Source organism: Chiloscyllium plagiosum, chromosome 11 (assembly GCF_004010195.1).
Source record: "Chiloscyllium plagiosum isolate BGI_BamShark_2017 chromosome 11, ASM401019v2, whole genome shotgun sequence".
Classification (NCBI taxonomy): Eukaryota; Metazoa; Chordata; class Chondrichthyes; order Orectolobiformes; family Hemiscylliidae; genus Chiloscyllium; species Chiloscyllium plagiosum.
Genome location: NC_057720.1, coordinates 53787088 through 53811124, shown reverse-complemented (window position 1 = coordinate 53811124; position 24037 = coordinate 53787088). Strand labels below are relative to the sequence as shown.

The following is a 24037-nucleotide window of genomic DNA, read 5'->3' as shown; positions in this document are numbered from 1 at the left end:
GAGTGCTGACAGAAAGTGTACCATTAGCACAGAGCACCCTCTTCTGTCAGATTTGTGGCGGTCAAAAGTGTAGTCTTTTGAATAAAATTCCTAACTTGACAAAAAACACAAAAGGTCCCTGCTAAATAGCTCGTATTTCCATGCTAACTGACCAAAAGAAATCATTGTGTCTCCCTCAAATAAATCACCCATGCAAGACACACCCTTAGCTACCCAATGTTTGAACCCGGAATCTACCATTGATAACTATTAGGTTATGGCAATATTCCCTAACTGTCCTTATTTTGTTCAAAAACAGCAAGATAGTAAGGGAACAATTTGCCTGAGGTTTTGAAAACTAACCATTATGAAAAAGGGTCCCCACAAGCCCAATCACTCACACAAGATAAAAGTGAGCTTAGTTGATAAGTTTTAAATGTCTGGGAGATCCACCCACCCCAGTCTGAGAAGCAACTGCAGTTTAGCTAGTTTAAAGGGGCTGCTTACGATGCCACATAAAAGTTGAACCAACCGTTCAGTCTCCTGAATGCTTGCTTATCGAAAGGCATGGGGAGTATCCCTATAGGGTACAACAAATGGGGGAAGAATATTCATCTTAATAAGAGCTATCTGATCTAACCATGAGACCAGAAGCACCTCCCATCTTTAAAGATCTTAGAATCATAGAGATGTACAGCACAGAAACAGACCCTTCGGTCCAACTCAGAAAACAGAAAAGTACAGCACAGAACAGGCCGTTTTGCCCACGATGTTGTACCGAGGATTATTCCTAATATAAAATAAAATAACCCAACCTACACACCCCTCTATTCACTGCTGTCCATGTGCATGTCCAATCACTTAAATGTTCCTAATGACTCTGCTTTTATCACCACCGCTGGCAACGCATTCCATGCATTCACAACTCTTTGCATAAAGAACCTTCCTTTGATGTTCCCTCTATACATTTCTCTTAATATCCTAAAACTATGGCCCCTCTTGCCTTGGGGAAAAGTCTCTGGCTATTGACTTTATCCATGCCTCTCATTATCTTGTATACCTCAATCAGGTCACCTCTTCCTCTCCAGAGAGAAAACTCTAAGCTTAGTTAACCTTTTACCATAAGGCAAGCCCTCCAGTTCAGGCAGCATCCTCTTGAGTCTTCTTTGCACCCTCTCCAAAGTCCCCGTACCTTTCCTATAATAGGGTGACCAGAACTGGACACAATATTCCAAGTGTGGTCTCACCAGGGACTTGTAGAGGTGTAGCAAAACCTCGCGGCTCTTAAACTCAATCCCCCTGTTAATGAAAGCCAAAACACCATATGCTTTCTTAACAACCCTATCCACTGGGTGGCAACTTTGAGGGATCTATGTACTTGCACACCCAGATCCCTCTGTTCCTCCACACTGCCAAGAATCTTGTTTTTAATCCTACATTCAGCATTTAAGTTCGACCTTCCAAAATGCATCACTTCGCATTTGTCCAGGTTGACCATCTGCCATTTCTCAGTCCAGCTCAGCATCCGGTCTATGTCGGGCTGCAGCCTGCAACAGCCCTCGATACTATCAACGGCACCTGCAACATTTGTGTCATTGGTAAATTTACGAACCTACCCCTCAACCTCCTCATCCAAGTCATTTATAAACACTACAAAGAACAGGGGCCCAAGAACAGAGCCCTGTGGGACACCACTCACTGACCTCCAGGCAGAAAACTTTCCATCTACAACCACTCTCTGCTTGTCAGCCAACCAATTCTGAATCCAGACAGCCAAAATCTCCCTGTATCACATACCTCCTGACTTTGAGAGTGAGCCTACCATGCCTTGAAGTCCATACACATTAAATTCCACTGCTTGACCTTTGTCTACCTGTCTTGTCACCTCATCAAAGAACTCAATAAGATTTGTGAGGCATGACCTGCCCCTCATGAAGCCAAGCTGACTGCCTTTAATCATGCTATGCTTTTCCAAATACTCATAAATCCTATCCCTCAATTCTTCCCAAAACGTTGCTGACCAGACAAGACGGACTGGTGTGTAATTGATGGGGATTTCCCTATTCCCCTTCTTGAAAACAGGAACAACATTCGTCTCCCTCCAATACTCCGGTACGACTCCTGGGGAAGGTGAGGAAGCGAAGATCTTCGCCAACAGCTCACCAACCTCCTTCCTCGCTTCCTGGAGCAGCCTAGGAAAAATCTGGTCTGGCCCCGGGGACTTATCAACATTAATGTTTGCCAAAATTTCCAGCACATCATTATTCTTGATCTGTTCAAACCCGTTTCCCAGCTCCTCAAAGTGCTCACTCATAACAAGGTCCCTTTCGTTACTGAAAACCAAAGCATAAATAAATAAATAAACAAACAAACAAACAAACTCATTTAGGACTTCCCCTATTGTTCAGACTCCACGCACAAGTTCCTTCCGCTATCCCTGACGGCCCTACCTTCTCCCTGATCATTCTCTTATTCCTCACGTATGAGTAAAATGCTTTTGGGTTGTCCCCAATCTTTCCTGCCAAGCCTCTGTGTCCCATCCTGCCTCTCCTCAGTCCACTTCTGAGCTCCTTTCTAGTAAGCCTGTAATCCTCTAGAGCTGTGCTAGATCCTTGCTTCCTCCACCTTATGTAAGCTGCCTTCTTCCTTTTGACAAGAAGCTCCTCTGTTCTCGTCATCCAAGACTCCTTAATCTTACCCCTTCTTGCCTGTCTCAGAGGAACAGGTTTGTGTATCACTCACAACAACTGCCAAACAAACAAACTCCACATATCTGACATGTCCTTTCTGTGCAATAATTGCTCCCAATCAGTACTTCCCAACTCCTGTCTGATAGCATCATAATTTCCTTTTCCCCCAAGTAAATATCTTCCCTTGGTAACTGCTCCTTCCCCTCTCCAAGGTTATGGTAAATGTGAGGCAGTTGTGGTCACTGTCACCGTCACCAAAGTGTTCTCCGGTGAGATCTGACACCTGTCCTGGCTCATTGCCAAGCACCAAATCCAAAGTGGCCTCTCCTCTTGTCAGCCTGTCTACATGCGGAGTAAGGAAACCCTCCCAACACCTGACAAAAACAGCTCCATCCAAACCATCTGCGCTAAGGAGGTTCCAGTCGATATTGGGAAATTTGAAGTCACCCATAACCACCACCCTGCTACATCTGCATTTTTCCAAAATCTGCCAGCCTGAGTTCTTCAGTCTCCCTATTGCTATTAGGGGATCTGTAGAAAACCCCCAACGAGGTGGCTGCTCCCTCGCTGTTCTTAACTTCCACCCATAAGACTCAGCAGTCAAACCTTCATCAGCCAAACCTTCATCAGCAACCTTAGTTTCTGTAGTTGTGATGCACTCTGATTAGCGATGCTACACCCCCTCTTTTTTTCTACCCTCCCTGTTCTTTCTGAACATTGTAAACCCTGAAACATCTAGCAACCAAGCCTGTCCCACTGAAATCCATGTCTCTGCTATGGCCACAACATCATAGCCCCAAGTACTGATTCACGCTCTAAATTCACTCATATTGCTTTAACGCAAGGCACCGTGCCGTCAGTGGGCGGCACGGTCGCTCAGTGTTTAGAACTGCTGCCTCACAGCGCCAGAGACCCGGGTTCAATTCCCGCCTCAGGCGACTGACTGTGTGGAGTTTGCAAGTTCTCCCCATGTCTGCGTGGGTTTCCTCCGGGAGCTCCGGTTTCCTCCCATAGTCCAAAGATGTGCAGGTCAGGTGAATTGGCCATGCTAAATTGCCCGTAGTGTTAGGTAAGGGGTAAATGTAAGGGTATGGGTGGGTTACGCTTCGGCAGGTTGGTGTGGACTTGTTGGGCCGAAGGGCCTGTTTCCACACTGTAATGTAATGTAAAAAAAAAGACACTTTAACCAATCCCTTTGTTTCATCATGTGATTAACCTTCCCCAATAGGATGTAGTGAATCTGTCACTGCCCCATCTATGACTACCCCCTCACAGATATACAGCTGTGATTCCCACCCCCCCACCAAACTAGTTTAAACCCTGCCAAACCAAATGAGCAAATCTCCCACCCAGGACATCTGCCCTTCCAGTTTAGGTGTAACCTGTCCTTCATGTACAGGTCCCAATTTCCCCAGAAGGCATCCCAATGGTCTAAGTATCTGAAGCCCTCCCTCCTGCACTAGCCACGTGTTAAGCTGCATTCGCTGACTGTTCCTCACATCACTACCTCGCGGCACCAGTAGCAAACCCAAGATCACTGCACTACTTGTCCTGCTCTTGAGCTTCCAACCTAGCTCTCTGTGGTCACTTTTCAGGTCCTCAAATCCCTTTCCTGGCTATATCTTGGTGCTAATACGTACCACGATTTCTGGCTGCTCACCTTCCCCTTTCAGAATCCTGCAAACCCAATCGGCGACATCCCGGACTCTGGCACCAGGGAGGCAACATACCTTCCAGAGTCCTGTTTCTGACCACAAAATCTCCTGTCAATCCGTCTAACTATCGAGTCCCCCATCACTAGCACTTTTCTATTCTCCCCCTTCCCTTCTGAGCCACAATGCCAGGGACCTGACAACCAAGGCTTCCATCTGGTAGGCTGTCCCCACCAGCAGTATCCAAAATGGTATACTTATTGCTGAGAGGACCAGCCACAGGGGATAAAGTGAGGACTGCAGATGCTGGAGATCAGAGCTGAAAATGTGTTGCTGGTAAAGCGCAGCAGGTCAGACAGCATCCAGGGAACAGGAGAATCGACGTTTCGGGTATAAGCCCGAAGAAGGGCTTATGCCCAAAACGTCGATTCTTCTGTTCCCTGGATGCTGCCTGACCTGCTGCGCTTTACCAGCAACACATTTTCAGCCACAGGGGATCCCTGCCCTATCTGTTGGTTCCCTTTCTTCCCCCAACTGTAGTTGAAAAGTGTGGTGCTGGAAAAACACAGCAGACCAGGCAGTATCCGAGGAGCAGGAGAATCGACGTTTCGTGCATAAGCACTTCTTCAGGAATGAGGCTGGTGTGCCAAAATGAGGAAGATGTGTGGTTGGAGGGTTCCTAGGCGGAAGATGAGGCGCTCTTCCTCCAGGCGTCATGTGGCCAGGGTCTGGCGATGGAGGTGGCCAGGGACCTGCATGTCATTGGCGGCGTGGGAGGGGGAGTTAAAGTGGTCAGCCACAGGGCGGTTGGGTTGGTTGGTATGGGTGTCCCAGAGGTGTTTCCTGAAACGTTTCGCAAGTAGGCGGCCTGTCTCCCCAATGTACAGGAGACCACATCGAGTGCAGCGGATACACTAAGTGATGTGTGTGGAGGTGCAGGTGAATTTGCGACAGATATAGAAGGATCCATTGGGGCCTTGGAGGGAGGCGAGGGGGGAGGTGTGGCCGCATGTTTTGCACTTCTTGCGGTTGCAGGGGAAGGTGCTGGGAGTGGAGGTTGGGTTGGTGGGGGGTGTGGGCCTGACGAGGGAGTCGCGGAGGGAGTGGTCTCTCCTGAATGCTGATAGGGGTGGAGAGGGAAATATATTCCTGGTGGTGGGGTCTGTCTGGAGGTGACGGAAATGACGGAGGATTATACAATGTATCCGGAGGTTGGTGGGGTGGAAGGTGAGGACCAGTGGGGTTCTGTCCTGGTGGCAATTGGAGGGGCATGGCTCAAGGGCAGAGGTGCGGGAAGTGGAGGAGATGCGGTGGAAAGCATCGTCGACCACATCGGAGGGGAAATTGCGGTCTTTGAAGAAGGAGGCCATTTGGGTTGTTCGGTAGTGGAATTGGTCCTCCTGGGAGCAGATGCAGCGGAGGCAGAGGAATTGGGAATATGGGATGGATTTTTACAGGAGGTGTAATCTAGGTAGCTGTGGGAGTCGGTCAGTTTGTAGTAAGTGTCTGTGTTGAGTCGGCCGTCTGAGATAGAAATAGAGAGGTCTAGGAAGGGGAGGGTTCATATCCCTCTAAACCCTTCCTATTCGTATACCCATCCAGATGCAGCTCATTCCATACACGCATCACCCTCTGCGTGAAAACATTGCCCCTTAGGTCTCTTTTATATCTTTCCCCTCTCATCCTAAACCTATGCCCTCTAGTTGTGGACTCCCCGACACCAAGGAAAAGACTTTGCCTATCTATCCTATCCAAACCCCTCCAGATTTTATAAACCTCCATAAGGACACCCCTCAATCTCCAAAGCTCCAGGGAAAACAGCCCCAGCCTGTTCAACCATTCCCTGTAGCTCATTCTCCAACCCTGGCAAAATTCTTGAAAGAGCTCAGAAAAAATTTACAAGTCTTGTTTGATTTTAATGAATAATTGAACAAAATTAGCTTTGAACAACCAAAAACTGGAGTGATGAATATGCCCAATTACCTAATACACCGTGATTACTTAAATGGAAATTGAGATTTGCACTCAAGACCTAGCACCTTTGTAAGGCCACCCATAAGCATAGCCTCTGTTTTTAGAAAATTAGTCTTGTACCCAGAAAAAAGGTGTCAAACGAGCTGATGCATCTTATCAGGAGGGGCACCAAAACTGTTGGATTTGACAAAAAAAAGGACATCGTCCACGTACAGTGACCCCACTTCTGAAGCAGATATTTTGGGATCTCTATGAATGGCCTCCATCAATGGTTCAATCACACAATGTAAAGAGCAATGGCAAAAAAAAAGGTGACAGCCCTGTCAGCTGTCTCCAAAAATGCTAAAATTACTTTATCGTACATCACTGATGATGACGCAGCAAGAGGTTCGCAGTAGGGAACCTTTACCCATCTTAAAAAGGCTTTGCTCAAGTCAAATTGCTCTAGAGTATACAAAAGGGTATGGCCATTCAACTCTGTCAAATGCTTTCTCTGCATCTAGAGAAATCACCAATCCCTGTATAACTGTTGTTGACATGCCCGAATTGCATTATGCAGCCTAACATTACAGGTTCTGCGAACTTTAAGACGACCTTCTGGTTCTCTTTAATAACAGAAGGCAAAACACTTTCCAGCCATAACTCAAGGGTCTTAGAGAGGATTTTAAATTCAACATTTAAGAGCGAGATGAGCCTGTAAACAACAGTCCTCCGAGACCTTCCCTTTGACAATAAGCAAAATATTGGCTTCTTCGAGATGGTGGGAGATGATGACTGTATGAGCCATTGAGCATCGGGCCTGACCATATGCTTATAAATTCCTTTTATAATTCACTGGAGAGTCTATCAGGACTGGAATGCTACATTAATCTTTTTGGAATCAGTTTAGGTTCCCAGACCCTTCCCTAAATACCATAATGCCTTGAGGAGCACTCCTTTTCCTGGCAAGAAACACTAGGTACTTGCCTGGTTTGTCACCTTGCCCATATAACCTTTGTTTTGCGAAAGCAAGCTCCTTCTTTGCTGTCTGCATGAGCACAGAATTCAATACAGACTACAGTACCATAATCCTCTGTAGCTTGGCTGAGGGCCTGTCAAAGTAAACCTTCTCTGCTGCCTTCAACCGTGCCTCAAGGAGACATTACTGCTCGCCCTCCTGCCGCTTCCTACTGGCGGAGGGGGGTAACTAATCCCCAGCATAGGTAGTTTCCCAAAGGACAGATGGGCTAGTAACAAGCCTGAATTAAGTGTCTAGGGGAATGCCCTAAATTCCTTAGAGAAGTACTTCACAAAATTATCCTCAAGGATAACGGCATCCATTCACCAGTGCCTTCGGCCTACTATAGCGTCCTCAATTTTAACCAACAGATACCACCATTGATCATGCTCCAGTGTAATATTACCAATCGTACAAGGTCACCAAGTCCAGGGTTGCCATGGGGATCAGGAAAAATTTAATCCTGGTATGACAGCTGTGTGGATTGTGAAAAAAAAAGTTAAATCCCTGCCTGTAGGGCAGAGATACCTCCAGATGTCCACCTTTATTCCATATACAGATCCACTAATTGTTTAGTTTGTACAGAAGGTATCAGGGGCCTTTGGGCAACCTGTCTACCATGGGATTCATAAGACAATTTAAATCTCCCCTCCGAAGTGCCGGGACTAGAGACTAATCAATTTAGCGGATGCATCTACCAAACATTTGAGGGGATTGGCTGGAGGGCAGTAAACATTTAAAACACTGTTCTTCCCAGTTTATCAGAGCTTCTAAGGAGTACAAACCTCCAGTGTGTGTCTTTAGTAACTGAAAGGGGAGATTCCTCCTAACGAATACTGCCACTCCTCTACTTCTGGCATTAAAAGGATGAAAACTAAACCCGACCAAAGCCATTCTGCTGTAGTTTCAAACGCTCCCTATCAGCCAAGTCCATCTCCTGTAATAAAACAATATCCACCTTTTCCTTTCTATAACTAGAGAGTACCTTTTTCCTCTTAATCAGTGAGTGACTCTCCTTGGTGTTCCAGATACACCATTTAATCAAGTCATTAACCATAATCTTCTGCACTAACATTTAGATTCCAGAGAGGAGGAACTCTAATTACAAATCACCGAGCCTTAGTGTCGCAAGATCCATCGAACATAAAAACTACATAAACTAAAAATCATTGCAGTTAACAAACCTACAAAGCTGTCAAAGATTATTTAAAATTAAAAAAAAACAATGCACCAACGGCACTGAATACAGGAACTCATCCTCTGCCCAAAGTGGGCATCTACACATTCCAAACTCAACTTCCCATCCCGCTGCCAAAACAGCAGGCAGGTCATTTAAATACCTGAACTGGGCATAAACTGCCTGTACGTAGGCACTAGCCATCCCAACAATTTTCTCTCCTCCGAGCCAGAGCCGCACTACAAACTCAAGCAGAGAAAGAAAGAAAATACAAACCATGAAATAACAGAGGTGAACAAAGAAATTTTGCAAATAAAAAAAAAGCTAAAGTACCTCACCCATCCTTTGGTATAACTTAGAAATTGAAAGTAAACATCCCAACTGCCAGAGCATAGTTTAGACCAGATTGTTACCAAATAATCAAAAAAGGAAAAGAAAGCCCAGACTGGACTTCCTTTTATTTTTGGAAAAAAAAAAGAGTGGAGGCATACCCAAACAGCACTATTTGTATCTATTAAAAATTGTTCAAGTTAATTTGTCCACAAAGTTTCTTGCCTTCTTGGATGTGTCAAACAGATGTACAGATCCATTTAAAGTGATCTGAAGCACCGCCGGATACCTCAGTACTGGATACAGAGCTCCTTCAATCGTTTCTTGATGCCATCATAGGATTTTCTTTTCCTGATCACGGCCGCTGAGAAGTCCTGGAAGAACATGATCTTAAGAGTCCTCAAACTAGGGCCTTTGGATCCTTCCCCTGGATTCTGGAAGCTTCCACAATTCTCTCCTTATCTCTAAATAGTGATGAAACTGCAACCCAAGACAGGACGAGGATGTTCGTCCAGGCCTGACACCTCTGCCCCTTGACCCAGTGAGCCGTCTCAATCTTCAAGCTTCTCATTCAAGCCTGCAAAGATAACTTCCTTATGCTTCTGTTGCACAGCATGTTGGTCAATAGCTTTCATGTGTACTGTATTCAGCTTTGCACATTTACCAGCTAGGGTTAAAGTAGGCGGCACGGTGGCACAGTGGTTAGCACTGCTGCCTCACAGCGCCTGAGACCCGGGTTCAATTCCTGCCTCAGGCGACTGACTGTGTGGAGTTTGCACGTTCTCCCCGTGTCTGCGTGGGTTTCCTCCGGGTGCTCCGGTTTCCTCCCACTGTCCGAAGATGTGCAGGTCAGGTGAATTGGCCATGCAAAATTGCCCGTAGTGTTAGGTAAGGGTTAAATGTAGGGGTATGGGTGGGTTGCGCTTCGGCGGGTCGGTGTGGACTTGTTGGGCCGACGGGCCTGTTTCCACACTGTAATGTAATCTAATCTAATCTAGGAGGCAAACTTGGGTTTGAAAGGTTTCAAGGATTGATCAAGGTACTTGTAATGATAAAAAAAATGTTAAGTAGATACTCTGAATTCAAAATTTCTTTTGAGGGAGAATCCAGAGTATGGTAAGTTTTAAAAGTGGCATTGTGGCTCAGTGGTTAGCACAGCTGCCTTACAGCACCAAGGACTGAGTTCAATTCCCACCTCGGGCGACTGTCTGGAGTTTGCATTCTCCCAGGAGAGTTTGCTCCGGTTTCCTCCCACAATGCAAAGATCAGGTGAATTGGCCATGCTAAATTGCCCACTTTTTTAGTCAGGGGTAAATATAGGGTAGGGAAATGGGTCTGGGAGGGTCACTCTTCAGAGGCTTGGTGTGGACTTGTTGCACCAAAAGGACCTGTTTCCATACTGTAGGGAATCTAATCTAAAATCATAGCTCACAAAAGGCAGATAAATGGAGTTGAGCATAATCCCAGGTGAATAGCAGAACAGCAAAAGGTCCTCTCCTGTTCTTGATATTAATTACCTTATTCAGAATGTTGATAAGCTATTTTTTAAAAGCATATGCATTCACACAAACAAACCAAAAATACAGAACATGGATGCATTCGCTTTTACTGAAGATGTGATGAAGATTTGTCCAAAATAAGCACTCAAAATAAAAGATAGGGCTTTTGAAGGTATTTTCCAAAGAATGGTGAAATATTTTGCAATTAGTGGTGATTAGTACATTCAATAAGATACTATATACTCACAAACTGCAAACGGAGAAGGCAGTAAAAAGGACAAAAGTACTAACAAAATAGGATTAGGTAAGATTAACATTGAGAAAGAGGGTCTGAGTTAAGTGGGTTGAAGTAAGGTTGAGTGATTTCCTGTGTGTAATTCCAAACAGCTTTTAACCCCAAATTTTTAAAAGTAACTCCAATCTTAAAATTAAAAATTTTCCTTTGTATGCTACTCAAGTTTTTTTTTGTTTATCAACTTAGTTTCATCACTAAAAGTACAATGTAAAAGAATATCTGCTGTTTGCTTACTGAATTTTTCACTTTTTAAAAAATAGCTTGATTCTGGTTCAGTTCTATTTTTAAAAGGCAGTTCATAAAATGCCTCAAAAGGATACTCAAACTATACTGCAGAACACTTTCAAGTGGAGTTGCAAGCAAATGAAACTGGATAACAGTTTGAGAGCCTCAAGAGCTCAATGGAAATGACCCTGCACGTTGCCTTGCACAACAGAATGATGGGAAGTAGCTATATTTACTTTTCTTCTCTCATCTGCTGAATCCATATAATTTAAGCATTTTATGTTTATGTTGACCCAAGAAATATGGTATTTCTGGTGCATCCATGTCAAAAGAGGGAAGATGACAGCATAATTATTCTTAGTTCAGTGAACATTCTAAACTGTAAAACATATCCAGTTCTTCGAAAATATTGCTTTAACACAAATACTTCAAAGTTGAGCATTCCAGATGTTTTATATAAAAGAAAGAATGTTTGCAACAGGTCTCCCACTAGCATTCAAGAGAATGCAAATAAATGTCTTGCTGTGACTTAACATTTGATCAAGAAGGTGAAAGAATTCTGGACGGGGACAAGGACGGGGTGGGGGGAAAACGGGTGGGAGAGAAGATAGAAAGTGCACCCCATTGTACATTCTATTCTCAGGAGATCTCAAAAGAAGACATTGAACCATCGTAGGTAGTGTTTTGGCCATAACTGGGCTCATCCAAAACAAGAATTCATAAAATACACATTTCTACCTCAGAGAGAAGAAGTCCTTCTGAGATAAACAGAAATGTCTGGAAACAGAAAAATCAGCATCTGTGAAAAGAAAAGACAAGTTAAGATTTTGGATGTAATCAGTCACCAACTGAAAAAGATTTTTAAAAAGTCATTAAGAGACAGAACAAAAGGAGAGGGAGAGGTAAAAAGCAGAAAAACAAAAAACAGGAAGAATTAGTAGAATGACCTTATAAATTTGCTTTAAATTAAAAAAGGGAGATAGTGAGATGATTGTGCATTGTAGAGATTACATGTTGATGAATCAACTATTTAGTCAACATTTCCAGTTGACGTCATTAAAACTTTGCTGGTTGTCACTTCATATTGTAATTATCTTCTGTCTCTTACTGTAACAATATTCTTTTAAACCTTCAACTGAAACCTTGCTTCTTGGAGGTGATGGGAGAGAAGACGGAAATGACATGATAATGGAGATCTAGTCACAATGGGAGTTGCATCAGATCAGATTAATCTGTATCCTTGGTTTTAACCTACTTTTCTTCCCACTACAGTTTAATTTCAGGACACATTTTCCTTACACTGCTTTAGGGATTTATAGGTTCTTCACTTCTTTTATCCCTGACCTTTCCATTTCTGGATGCAATGTTTAGAACATTCAAAACTCCTTTCAAAGCAAATTACAAATACGTATCACTGACATTTCACCTTTAATCAAAAGCATTCATTTTATTGATCTCTGCCTTTTCAAAATTCCAAATTATATTTTTCACTTCACTGTTCTGAAAGAAGATTGCATCAAAATATTCAGTTCTCTGCATGGACCTGAACATGCTTTTGTATATTTTCTGACATATCCTGTTATAATTTCTGAAAATTGCAAGGTTCTTCTGGTCAATTCAGTCTTCTCTCAATCAAGTTACTTCCATAATCTTAAGTGTTGTATATAAACTGGGTGGGTGTCACAAGGTATGTTCACATATTTCACCAAAGAATAATACAGCTTTAAGTCAGCCTCGAAAATGGGCATGGGACCAACTAACCCCAATTATATTCCTGAATTTTTAAGTAATGATGAACACTGATTCGCAAACAACATTTTTATAGCACCTTTAAAAAAAGCATTTAAAAAGGCACTGCACAAGAGCTTTACAAAAAATAGTGACTCAATCACTGGTCTGCTCTTAGGTCAGAAAATTAAGAGTGGAATCAAACTGGTAGGTTTTTTTTGAAATAAAAGAGCAAAGCAAAGCCAGCTTTGGGTCTAGATAATTAAACAGGTGCATTATGTACAGTTGCCAGTGTTGGACTGCAGTGGAGAAAATCAGAAGTCACAGACAGATGATAGTCCAACGGGTTTATTTGAAATCACAAGCTTTCAGAGCATAGCTCCTTCATCAGGTGAAACTTACAGAATACCGAGAGGCCTGGATATAGTGGACATGAAGGTATGTTTGCACTAGTAGGAGAGACTAGGTATTCATCCCATGAACTATGCTCACAGAGGGTTCAGCAATGGAAGCAAAAGAATTGGCAAGAGGGTGAGGCAGGCCCCAAGCTGGAGAGTCAGCAGTACAAAAAGGGATGAATCAGGGAGTGACATGGACTTCCCCTAAATTGCACTGAACAGGTCATGTAACCTTGCAGCTGACTAGAATGAAACTACTTTAAACAAAGTCTTTTAGTACTAAAATGAGAATCAACCAGAGCAAAATAAATCAAGACAACCTGATGCTAAATAGGGACTTACCATACCGTCGCAGGCAGAATGCTGTTCACTGCCTATCACTTATTTTCTAAGTTTGCCACTGAGCATACAGGTTAACAAAAAACAGAAATCCTAAACTCAATCAAATCCATAAAAGCACAAAGCAACCAAGCGTTTCAGAAAACACATGCAAGTATTCTAGCAACCCCCTTGCTAGACAGAATGTCAAGAAACAAACTGCAGCACAGCATTGGGTCAGAAGACTTAAAAAGTTGCAATTTGCCCATTTTTGGGCACATTTGTTTCAATGCATATAGAAAAATACAAAACATTTAATGGAATTTGGCAGATACTTTATATCACAGACAATAAACACAAGCGGCAATTTAAAAAAGGATAATAATTGGCTGAAGGAACATGATTTTTCCCTGCCTGTATTGATTTGCTAGTAAAGTTCCATATACCAGGAAGCCAATTATATATTCCAAGCTGAGTGTACAACACTGGATTAACAAACTGGAAATTTCTCATCCCAAAACGATGTGGCAAGATCTCGATGTACGAACATCCTTTTAAATTGAGTAAGGACTCAATCTTTCTCTTGTGGTCGCCTGGCCTTGCACGTGCCTTCTGATGCTGAGGCACAAGGTTTAGGTACTGTGTCAGGATCAGACACTAACAGGTTAACGACACCGCCACCGCCACTGCCAATCTGCCCACCAGTGCTAAGCACAAACAGCAATACAAGTTTCAATTTACTGTATGTGTCTTAAGTCTGAAAATCCTCACTTGCGATATTGAGAAATAAAAGATGTCTTCTGGTATACCAGTTCAAAATCAATCCAGACTGATAGAGGTACAACCTTTTTGTGATAATTATCCAGTACATGTGAAATTTGCTCAAATAATCTCTATCCAATTTAGCTTTTTACTAACAGTAAAAAAAAAAGTGAAAAAAGACAGGGATTGCATAATGACTGCTCTGGGAATGATAAATTGTTTAATGCAGTCAGTTCTGCTATAAACACCTATTTCTCCAAAGCAAACTGGCTATAATGCAATTGAATAATTTAGACCATTTGTATTGGCTTTCCTTACCTGTATTGGCTATAATGGGATTCTGGTGCCAGTCTGTTTAAACAGTGTTGCTATTTATAAGAAAACAGATTTTCTTATAAACGCGGGATCGCACTGAAACGGAACTATGTTAGATCAGAACATGATCTGAAACCTGAATATAGGCTGAGATAACTAGTTGTCATCATCAGGAACAACCACTTAACACATACTTTTACTAACTTAAGTGGCAACAAAATGGCTCGTCAATGCAAATAGTATGACAAAATGGCTCCTAGGCTACAAATTGACAATTCTGCAAAAAGCTGCATAAAATGGCTTTTAACTGTTATAGCTGCATAATTGACTAACCACAGTCCACTTCAATAGAAATTAGCGGACAATGCTCCCTTTACAGCAAAGAAATGACTAGACTAGATGAGACATTACTGGCCATCCTAACTGACATTCAAGTGCAGGTTCAAAGACTGAGATAAAGATTAGATTAGATTAGATTAGATTAGGTTACAGTGTGGAAACAGGCCCTTCGGCCCAACAAGTCCACACCGACCCGCCGAAGCGCAACCCACCCATACCCCTACATTTACCCCTTACCTAATACTAGGGGCAATTTTAGCATGGCCAATTCACCTACCCTGCACATTTTTTTTGGAATGTGGGAGGAAACCGGAGCACCCGGAGGAAACCCACGCAGACACGGGGAGAATGTGCAAACTCCACACAGTCACCTGAGGCGGGAATGAACCCGGGTCTCTGGCGCTGTGAGGCAGCAGTGCTAACCACTGTGCCACCGTGCCGCCCAGGTGGTTTGAGTGTTGGAAAACAAAGTTGGTTCCCAGGAAATATCATTGGACTGAGTAGCTGTCAAATAAAACTATATAGTAAATTGATTGGTAATTGTCTGAATGTGTTATATGATTATGGCCTGTACCTTTAAGTATAAAAATGTCTTGGTTTTAAGCCATGTGTGCAGCTCCTGAGGAATATGGATGTGCACAACCCGTTTCTGGATGATCTGTGCCCAGCCGTGTGAAGAAATAAAGAACGAAAATCTCAAAGAACCAGATCGATTGTGAGGGCTTATTGACCGATCACTAAACAGAGGGGAACACCCCCCACCACACCCCCACCCCCAGGGTCCAGATCTCCAAACAGACTGTACCTACTACCGGAAGCGGAGGCTCAGTATGTTTGCTGGGTCAGAGCAAGTTGACTCAAATTGAATTGTTAATGCTAACATGGGAGAACTTTCTGTAGACATTAAATATACAAGGTAAGCATTCCAACTGAAGTAAATAATATGGTTTATTTTAATAAGGAAAGAAACCTTGAAGTGTGATTACTACTTTAAAAATTCCAGTTGTGCGACTTAGTACCAGCAACTTCACACCACTTCACAAGAGGTTTGGCGGCCCATTATACTGGATCAAAATTACAGAAAGTGGCAAACATGTTTGCAAAACAAGGTTTCAATTAATTCCCATACTTCAAAGATTAGGGTTGCCCAATAAGACATGAGAAGATATATTCAAAACTAATTAGTTTCCTGGAATCTTTGTTTTAGATGAATCTTAAAAATAAACCAACATTCCTCATACCTTTTTTCTGCTCAAGCAGTGTCCTAGAAGTGGAACTAATTCCTTACTTCATAAACAAGTACCCCAAGAGTTTTTGAATACTCTTTTTGAAAATACAAAATGAGTTTTACAGAAGTCAATGTCAGATGTACTTTTACAGTAATGGACAAAATTTAAACCACCAAGCTAACAGAATATATTCTTGAGGAATGAAGAGTTACCAGCTTAACACTGCAGCACGTACCATGTACAATTCTTTCCTTGCAAGCACGCACTTCAAAAACTTGGACAAGAGAAAATAAAGCAGTGCTCCTGCCTTAATCTACACAAGTTTCATCATACATGTCAGGAGTGTAACAGGTACATATGCAGTTCTAACACAAGAAACTCAACACCATTCAGGACAAAGCAGCCATAACTAGCACGCCATGTAACATCTTCAACATTCAGTCCCTTCACCACTGCAACAGCTGATCAACATCTTTAAACTACAACTTTCAACCTGTGACTTCAACATCTGAAAAGACAGGGACAGCAGATACATGGGAACACCATCACCTGCATGTTCCTTCCAAGCCACATATCACTGACTTTGAAATATACTGCCATTCCTTCACTGTCAGTGGATCAGAACTTTGGAACTCCCTTTCTAATAGCATTATCAGCGTACAGCAGAGGGCAAGGCATGCAGCTCACCACTATCCTCTATGGACACTGGGATGAACAATAAATGCTGACCCAGTCAGTGACACTGCCACATCATGAATCAATCAATTAAAGTAACAATACTACAAATTACAAAAGTATGACAGCAAGTGTACTAAAATGTACCAAAAGTGGGCGGCACTGTGGCACAGTGGTTAGCACTGCTGCCTCACAACGCCAGAGACCCGGGTTCAACTCCCGCCTCAGGCGACTGACTGTGTGGAGTTTGCACGTTCTCCCCGTGTCTGCGTGGGTTTCCTCCGGGTGCTCCGGTTTCCTCCCACAGTTCAAAGATGTGCAGGTCAGGTGAATTGGCCATACTAAATTGCCCGTAGTGTTAGGTAAGAGGTAAATGAAGGGGTATGGGTGGGTGGCGCTTCGGCGGGTCGGTGTGGACTTGTTGGGCCGAAGAGCCTGTTTCCACACTGTAATGTAATGTAATCTAAAAAAAATTATTGGCAAAACAGCTCTACAGATATCTTTGAAATAAGGACACAAGTTTCAGTTACAAACAAATTTTAAAGTTTACTTGTTAAACCAACATTCAAACTATATACTAACACCATCATGAGGTGACTCAAAAAGACTTACACAATTCAGTAGCCAACATTTCTGAATGTTCCAAATCTACACAACAACCTAATCTTCCTGTGTAAAAATAAAGAAAAAGAGTGTAATAAATCAGGCCAATGCTACATGATCTATCTGATGCAGAACACCATTCTCATCAGCAGTTTTAAAAGACAAGCAGCAACACATATCACACCTTAAAATCCTAGAATTTGATGGGCTCACAGCCAAGAGAAAAAAAAACAATACAACACTGTACTTGTGTTGAGAAATAGCTTCCGACACAATCCTGTGTTACCACTTAAGACGTTTTAAATTAAGAAACGTGCAAATCTTTGCCAAACCTGCAACATCATTCTTACATCAACCCACCCATGCCACATCTTATTCAGTGATTGGAGGAAGTTTCTCAACCCAGTGCAAACTCACTTTACTACCTTCTATAACCAAAGATAAACATCTATCTCCTAGCAAACTAGTACAACATACAAAAGAATCCCACATACCGTACAGATTTCACATTGCCCTTACTGAAAAAGAAAGGTAGAAATGCCCAACTGGAGAAGAGTAACCAGAGATTTACAAAGGTTTGATTGATGGGCGATGTATTATTGAAGGAAGAGAGTGCATGCATTCAAGGAAGTGAGTTCAGGGTCAAAGTAATATTCCTTTGAGGGGAAAAAAGGTAAAGCATCCAAAACTAATATGCCCAAGATGCCAAATGAGAGGTTATATTAACAGACAAAATTTGGCACAGGAGTACAAATCAATTGATATCAAAAAGATCAAGAAACAGAAGGAAATTGCAATATTTGGAGTATAGAAAATATAAGCAGGCAACACCTCAAAATATTTTATGCCCTAAGTATAAGCAGCTTGCTTGGGTAAAAGTTAAGCCATGAAAGAGGAATTCTTCATCCTCAGGACCAGAAGTTTTAAGAGAGTACTTCATCTATCTTCATAGGATATGACAATTGAATCAGAGGAAGAGAAGGAAAAGAACTGCACTCTGAACCCAACTCACTTGAGTTTTGCAATCTGACTGTTTTGAACAGTATACTGTACCACTCTTGTATACCTCCTGTCCAAGTAAACATTTTCACATTTTCTCCACGATTAAAATTTAAATGGTACTGCAAGCCTAAAAACCTGCTTAACTTATTATCCCATTGCAGGCTCCTTACCTCCGGACAAATTACTTCTCCAACTATCTTGCTGTCATCAATAAATTTAGTTCCCATTCTCTCCAAGTCATTGACCTGAATTGTAAATAATTAAGGCTTGAGCACTGATCCTTGTGACATTCCATTAGTTACAGCTAGCCAACCTGAAATAGACTTATTAATCTTTACTTCCTGTTAACAAAGTAATCTTTTGTTCATCCTAGAGCACCTGACCCTTTACTCTGTGTAGTGAGCTTTGATGTGTCGCACCATAAAGTTTGCTGGAGTGGTCAAATATAGACTGGCCATAAAAGTTTGTTGGAATGGTCAAATATAGGAGGTGGCAATGATGTGGATGAAGGTTTTTGCAGCAGATAAGAAAGGGAAAAAAGTTAGATGCAGGACTATGTATAGGTAGCCTGTGAGATTGTATGTGGTTGGAAATTCATATTGGCTTCAAACATGATATCAATGCTGTAAAGTCTGGGACAGCTTCAGGCAGTTATGTTGTGGGATGAAGTTGGTAACTAAGGAACAGAATGGAGTTTGTATCAGGGACTGAAGACAATTGTTTTAGCCCTCCTAATATCTGATTAAAGGGTCTCTCTGTTCACTGAATACTAGATGTTAGATAAGGAGAAAAGTGAGGACTGCAGATGCTGGAGACGAGTTGAAAAAGGTGGTGCTGGAAAAACACAGCAGGCCAGGCAGCATCCGAGGAGCAGGAGAATCGACATTTCGGGCATAAGCCCTTCTTCAGGAAATGAGGCTGGTATGCCAAGTGGGCTGAGATAAAGGGTAGGCGGGAGGGGCGCTGGGAATGCAATAGCTGGAAGGAGGTGAGGGTGAGGGTGATAGGCCAGAGAGGGGGTGGGGGCAGAGAGGTCGGGAAGAAGATTGCAGGTCAAGAGGGCGGTGCTGAATCCAGGGGTTGGGACTGAGATAGGGTGGGGGTAGGGGAAATGAGGAAGCTGGAGAAATCTACATTCATCCTGTGTGGTTGGAGGGTTCCTAGGCGGAAGATGAGGCGCTCTTCCTCCAGGCATCGTGTGGTCAGGGCCTGACGATGGAGGAGGCCAAGGACCTGCATGTCATTGGCGGAGGGGGAGTTAAAGTGTTCAGCCATGGAGCGGTTGGGTTGGTTGGTGCGGGTGTCCCAGAGGTATTCCCTGAAATCTTCCACAAGTAGACGGCCAGTCTCCCCAATGTAGAGGAGACCACATCGGGTGCAGCGGATACAGTAAATGATGTGCGTGGAGGTGCAGATGAATTTGCGATGGATATGGAAGGATCCATTGGGGCCTTGGAGGGAGGTGTGGGCGCAAGTTTCGCACTTCTTGCAGTTGCAGGGTAAGGTGCCGGGAGTGGAGGTTGGGTTGGTGGGGGGTGTGGACCTGACGAGGGAGTCGCGGAGGAGTGGTCTCTCCAGAACGCTGATAGGGGTGGGGAGGGAAATTCATCCTTGGTGGTGGTGGCGGAAATGACTGAGGATGATACGGTGGGGTGGAAGGGGAGGACCAGTGGAGTTCTGTCCTGGTGGCGATTGGAGGGGCGGGGTTCAAGGGCGGAGGTGCGGGAAGTGGAGGAGATGCAGTGGAGAGCATTGTGGACAACGGAGGGGAAATTGCGGCCTTTGAAGAAGGAGACCATTTGGGTTGTTTGGTAAATGCTGATCGGGGTGGGGAGGGAAATATATCCTTGGTGGTGGGGTCTGTCTGGAGGTGGCAGAAATGACTGAGGATGATACGATGTATCTGGAGGTTGGTGGGGTGGAACGTGAGGATCAGTGGGGTTCTGTCCTGGTGGCGATTGGCGGGGGGGGACGTTTAAGAGCGGAAGTGGAGGAGATGCAGTGGAGAGCATTGTGGACAACGGAGGGGAAATTGCGGCCTTTGAAGAAGGAGACCATTTGGGTTGTTTGGTAGTGGAATTGGTCCTCCTGGGAGCAGATGCGGCAGAGGTGAAGGAATTGGGAATATGGGATGGCGTTTTTACAGGGGGCAGGGTGGGAGGAGGTGTAATCTCGGTAGCTGTGGGAGTCAGTCAGTTTGTAGTAAGTGTCTGTGTTGAGTCGGTCGCCCGAGATAGAAATGGCGAGGTCTAGGAAGGGGAGGGAGGAGTCTGAGACGGTCCAGGTAAATTTGAGGTCTGGGTGGAAGGTGTTGGTAAAGTGGATGAACTGTTCAACCTCCTCGTGGGAGCACGAGGTAGCGCCAATACAGTCATCGATGTAGCGGAGGAAAAGGGTGGGGAGGTGGTGCCAGTGTAGCTGTGGAAGATGGACTGTTCCACATATCCGAAGAGGCAGGCATAGCTGGGGCCCATGGGGGCACCCATGGCCACTCCTTTGGTTTGGAGGAAGTGGGACGATTGGAAGGAGAAGTTGTTAAGAGTGAGGACAGTTCAGTCAGTTGAAGGAGGGCGTCAGTGGAAGGGTACTGGTTGGGGCTGCAGGACAGGAAGCAGCAGAGGGCTTGGAGGCCTTCGTGATGAGGGATGGAAGTGTAAAGGGACTGGATGTCCATCGTGAAGATAAGGCGTTGGGGGCCAGGGAAACGAAAATCATGGAGGTGGAGGAGGGCGTGGGTGGTGTCCCGAACGTGTGGCGTTGGGTGGGCGGTTCTTGGACTAAGGGGAACAGGACAGTGTCGAGGTATGCAGAGGTGAGTTTGGTGGGGCAGGAGCATGCTGAAACAGAGACAGAGACAATGGGTCGGCCGGGGCAGTCGGGTTTGTGGATTTTGGGCAGGAAGTAGAAACGGGTGGTGCGGGGTCATGGACTATGAGGTTGAGGCAGTGTATGGGAGATCTTCTGAGGTGGTGATGAGGTTATGGATGGTCTGAGAGATGATGGTTTGGTGGTGGGAGGTGGGGTCATGATCAAGGGGGCAGCAGGTGGTGGTGCCTGCGAGTTGGCATCTAGCTTCAGCGGTGTAAAGATCGGTGTGCCAAACTACCACTGCACCTCCCTTGTCTGCTAGTTTGATGGTGAGGTTGGGGTTGGGTGGGTGGGGGGAGAAAAAGAGTGGAGGTCTGCGCGTTGAGGGTGACACGTTGGAGTGGGTGAGAGGGGTGGACAGGTTGAGGTGGTCAATGTCGCGGCAGCAGTTGAATATGAAGAGATCGAGGGCGAGTTAGAGGCCAGCACGGGGTGTCCAGGTGGATGGGGTGTGTTGCAGGTGGGAGAAGGGGTCATCAGAGGGTGAGCGAGAGTCCTGGTTGAAGAAGTAGGCACGGAGGCGAAGGCGACAGAAGAAATGCTTGATGTCTTGCCATGTGTAGAACTCATTGATCTGGGAGCGTAGGGGGATGAAGGGGAAGGCTCTGCTGAGGACTGATTGTTCATCTTGGGGGGGGAAGAGAGGAGGAGGTCTGGAGGGATGGTGAAAATACAGCAGGGCTGAGAGCTAGGGCCTGGTTGTGGGGGCGGAGATAGACGTGGGAGTGGTGTAGTGCAGGGTGTGGTCCTTGAGCAGGTGAGTGACGTCACTGGGGATGGAAGTGGCGCACCAGGCAGAAATGGCGCTGGTCCTGGTAGCCGTGGATCCCGCGGCGGCTGTATATCTGTCAGTGATGGTTTTCCTAGCGATCGTGGAGGCTGCATGGTCGGTGGTGTCTGTTGTCCATGCGGAGATGGGGTGGAAGTGATGTCACCGTTCGCCGCGGCAGTGGTGGCTGCAGCGGCTGCGTGGGCAATGGCTCCCGAGCGGTTCCAGAGGTTGCGAGAAGGTTCAGGAACAGTCGAGGAATCGGAGTATGAGGGGGAGTACATTAAAGTTTTTCGTACTTACTTTGGTGTTCGATATGGCTAGGAAAAAGCGTTTGTTCAGTGTATGAATTCTTCTGAGGATGAAGAACAGCAAAGGTCCTTTGCAGGTCTGGGAGAGTGTTGTCCTGAGGTGGGGCAGGGCTGACTGCAGGGAGTGTAGGCAGCGGCGCATGGCTGCGAGCGTGGAGGAGAGGATCCGGAGGGAGGTCTGTTGCCGCTACCTACACTCCCTGCGGTCAGCCCTGCCCCAGCTCAGAACACTCTCCCAGACCTGGACCTTTGCTGTTCTTCATCCTCAGAAGAATTCATACACTGAACAAACGCTTTTTCACAGTACATACAAAAAAAAACTTTCACGTACTCACCCTCATACTCCGATTCCTCGACTGTTCCTGAACCTTCTCGCAACCTCCGGAACCGCTCGGGAGCCATTGCCCACGCAGCCGCTGCAGCCACCACTGCCGCGGCGAACGGTGACATCATTTCTGTCCCCACCACCGCACGGACAACAGCCCCCACCAACCATCCAGCCTCTGCGATCGCCGCCCAGACAACCGCCTCCACGATCGCCAGGAAGACTCGCCGTCAGATACCCAGCTGCCGCGGGATCCACGGCTACCGGGACCAGTGCCGTTTCTGCCCAGACCGCCACTTCCACCCCCGGAGCTGCCACTGCCACAGCCACTTCCGCCCCCAGTGACGTCACTCACCTGCTCAAGGACCACACCGCACGCTACGCCACTCCCGTGTTGATCTCCGCCCCCACGACCAGGTCCTAGCTCCCAGCCCTGCTGTATTTTCACCGTCGCTCCGGATCTCCCCCTCTGAGGATGAACAATCAGTCCTCAGCAGAGGCCTCACCTTCATCCCCCTATGCTTCCGGATCAATGAGTTCGACACGTGGCTAGACATCGAGCATTTCTTCCGTCGCCTTCCCCTCCATGCCTACTTCTTCAACCAGGACTCGCGCCCACCCTCTGACGACCCCTTCTCCCGCCTCCAACACATCCTATCCACCTAGACACTCCACGCTGGCCTCTTACCCACGCTCGATCTCTTCATATTCAACTGCCGCCGCGACATTGACCGCCTCAACCTGTCCATCCCTCTCACCCACTCCAACGTCTCACCCTCAACGCGCAGATCTCCACTCTATTCCCCCCCTCCCCCAACCCCACCATCAAACCAGCAGCCAAGGGAGGCGCAGTGATAGTTTGGCGCACCGATCTTTACACCACTGAAGCTAGATGCCAACTTGCAGACACCTCCTCCTACTGCCCCCTTGACCATGACCCCACCTCCAAACCATCATCTCCCAGATCATCCATAACCTCATCACCTCAGGGGACCATCATCTCCCAGATCATCCATAACCTCATCACCTCAGGGGATCTCCCATCCACCGCCTCCAAACTCAGTGCCACAACCCCGCACCGCCCGTTTCTACCTCCTGCCCAAAATTCACAAACCAGACTGCTCCGGCCGACCCGTTGTCTCAGCATGCTCCTGTCCCACTGAACTCATCTCTGCATACCTTGACACTGTCCTGTCCCCCCTTAGTCCAAGAACTCCCCACCCTACGTTCAGGACACCACCCATGCCCTCCACCTCCATGATTTTCGCTTCCCGGCCCCCAACGCCTTATCTGCACGATGGACATCCAGTCCCTTTACACTTCCATCCCCCATCATGAAGGCCTCCAAGCCCTCCGCTTCTTCCTGTCCTGCAGCCCCAACCAGTACCTTTCCATGGATACCTTCCTCCGACTGACTGAACTGGTCCTCACTCTTAACAACTTCTCCTTCCAATCGTCCCACTTCCTCCAAACCAAAGGAGTAGCCACGGACACCCCCCATGGGCCCCAGCTATGCCTGCCTCTTCGGATATGTGGAACAGTCCATCTTCCACAGCTACACTGGCACCACCCCCCCA

General features: G+C 45.5%; 1 protein-coding gene across 1 annotated transcript in view; it reads right to left on the bottom strand.

Moving 5' to 3' along the window:
* ankrd13c (ankyrin repeat domain 13C) overlaps positions 1–24037 on the bottom strand; it is a 104366-nt gene that overhangs the window by 53021 nt on the left and 27308 nt on the right. The window contains exon 3 of the mRNA XM_043700104.1: positions 11557–11617. Within this exon, the coding sequence (XP_043556039.1) occupies positions 11557–11617 (61 nt within the window). The remainder of the gene's footprint in view (positions 1–11556; positions 11618–24037) is intronic.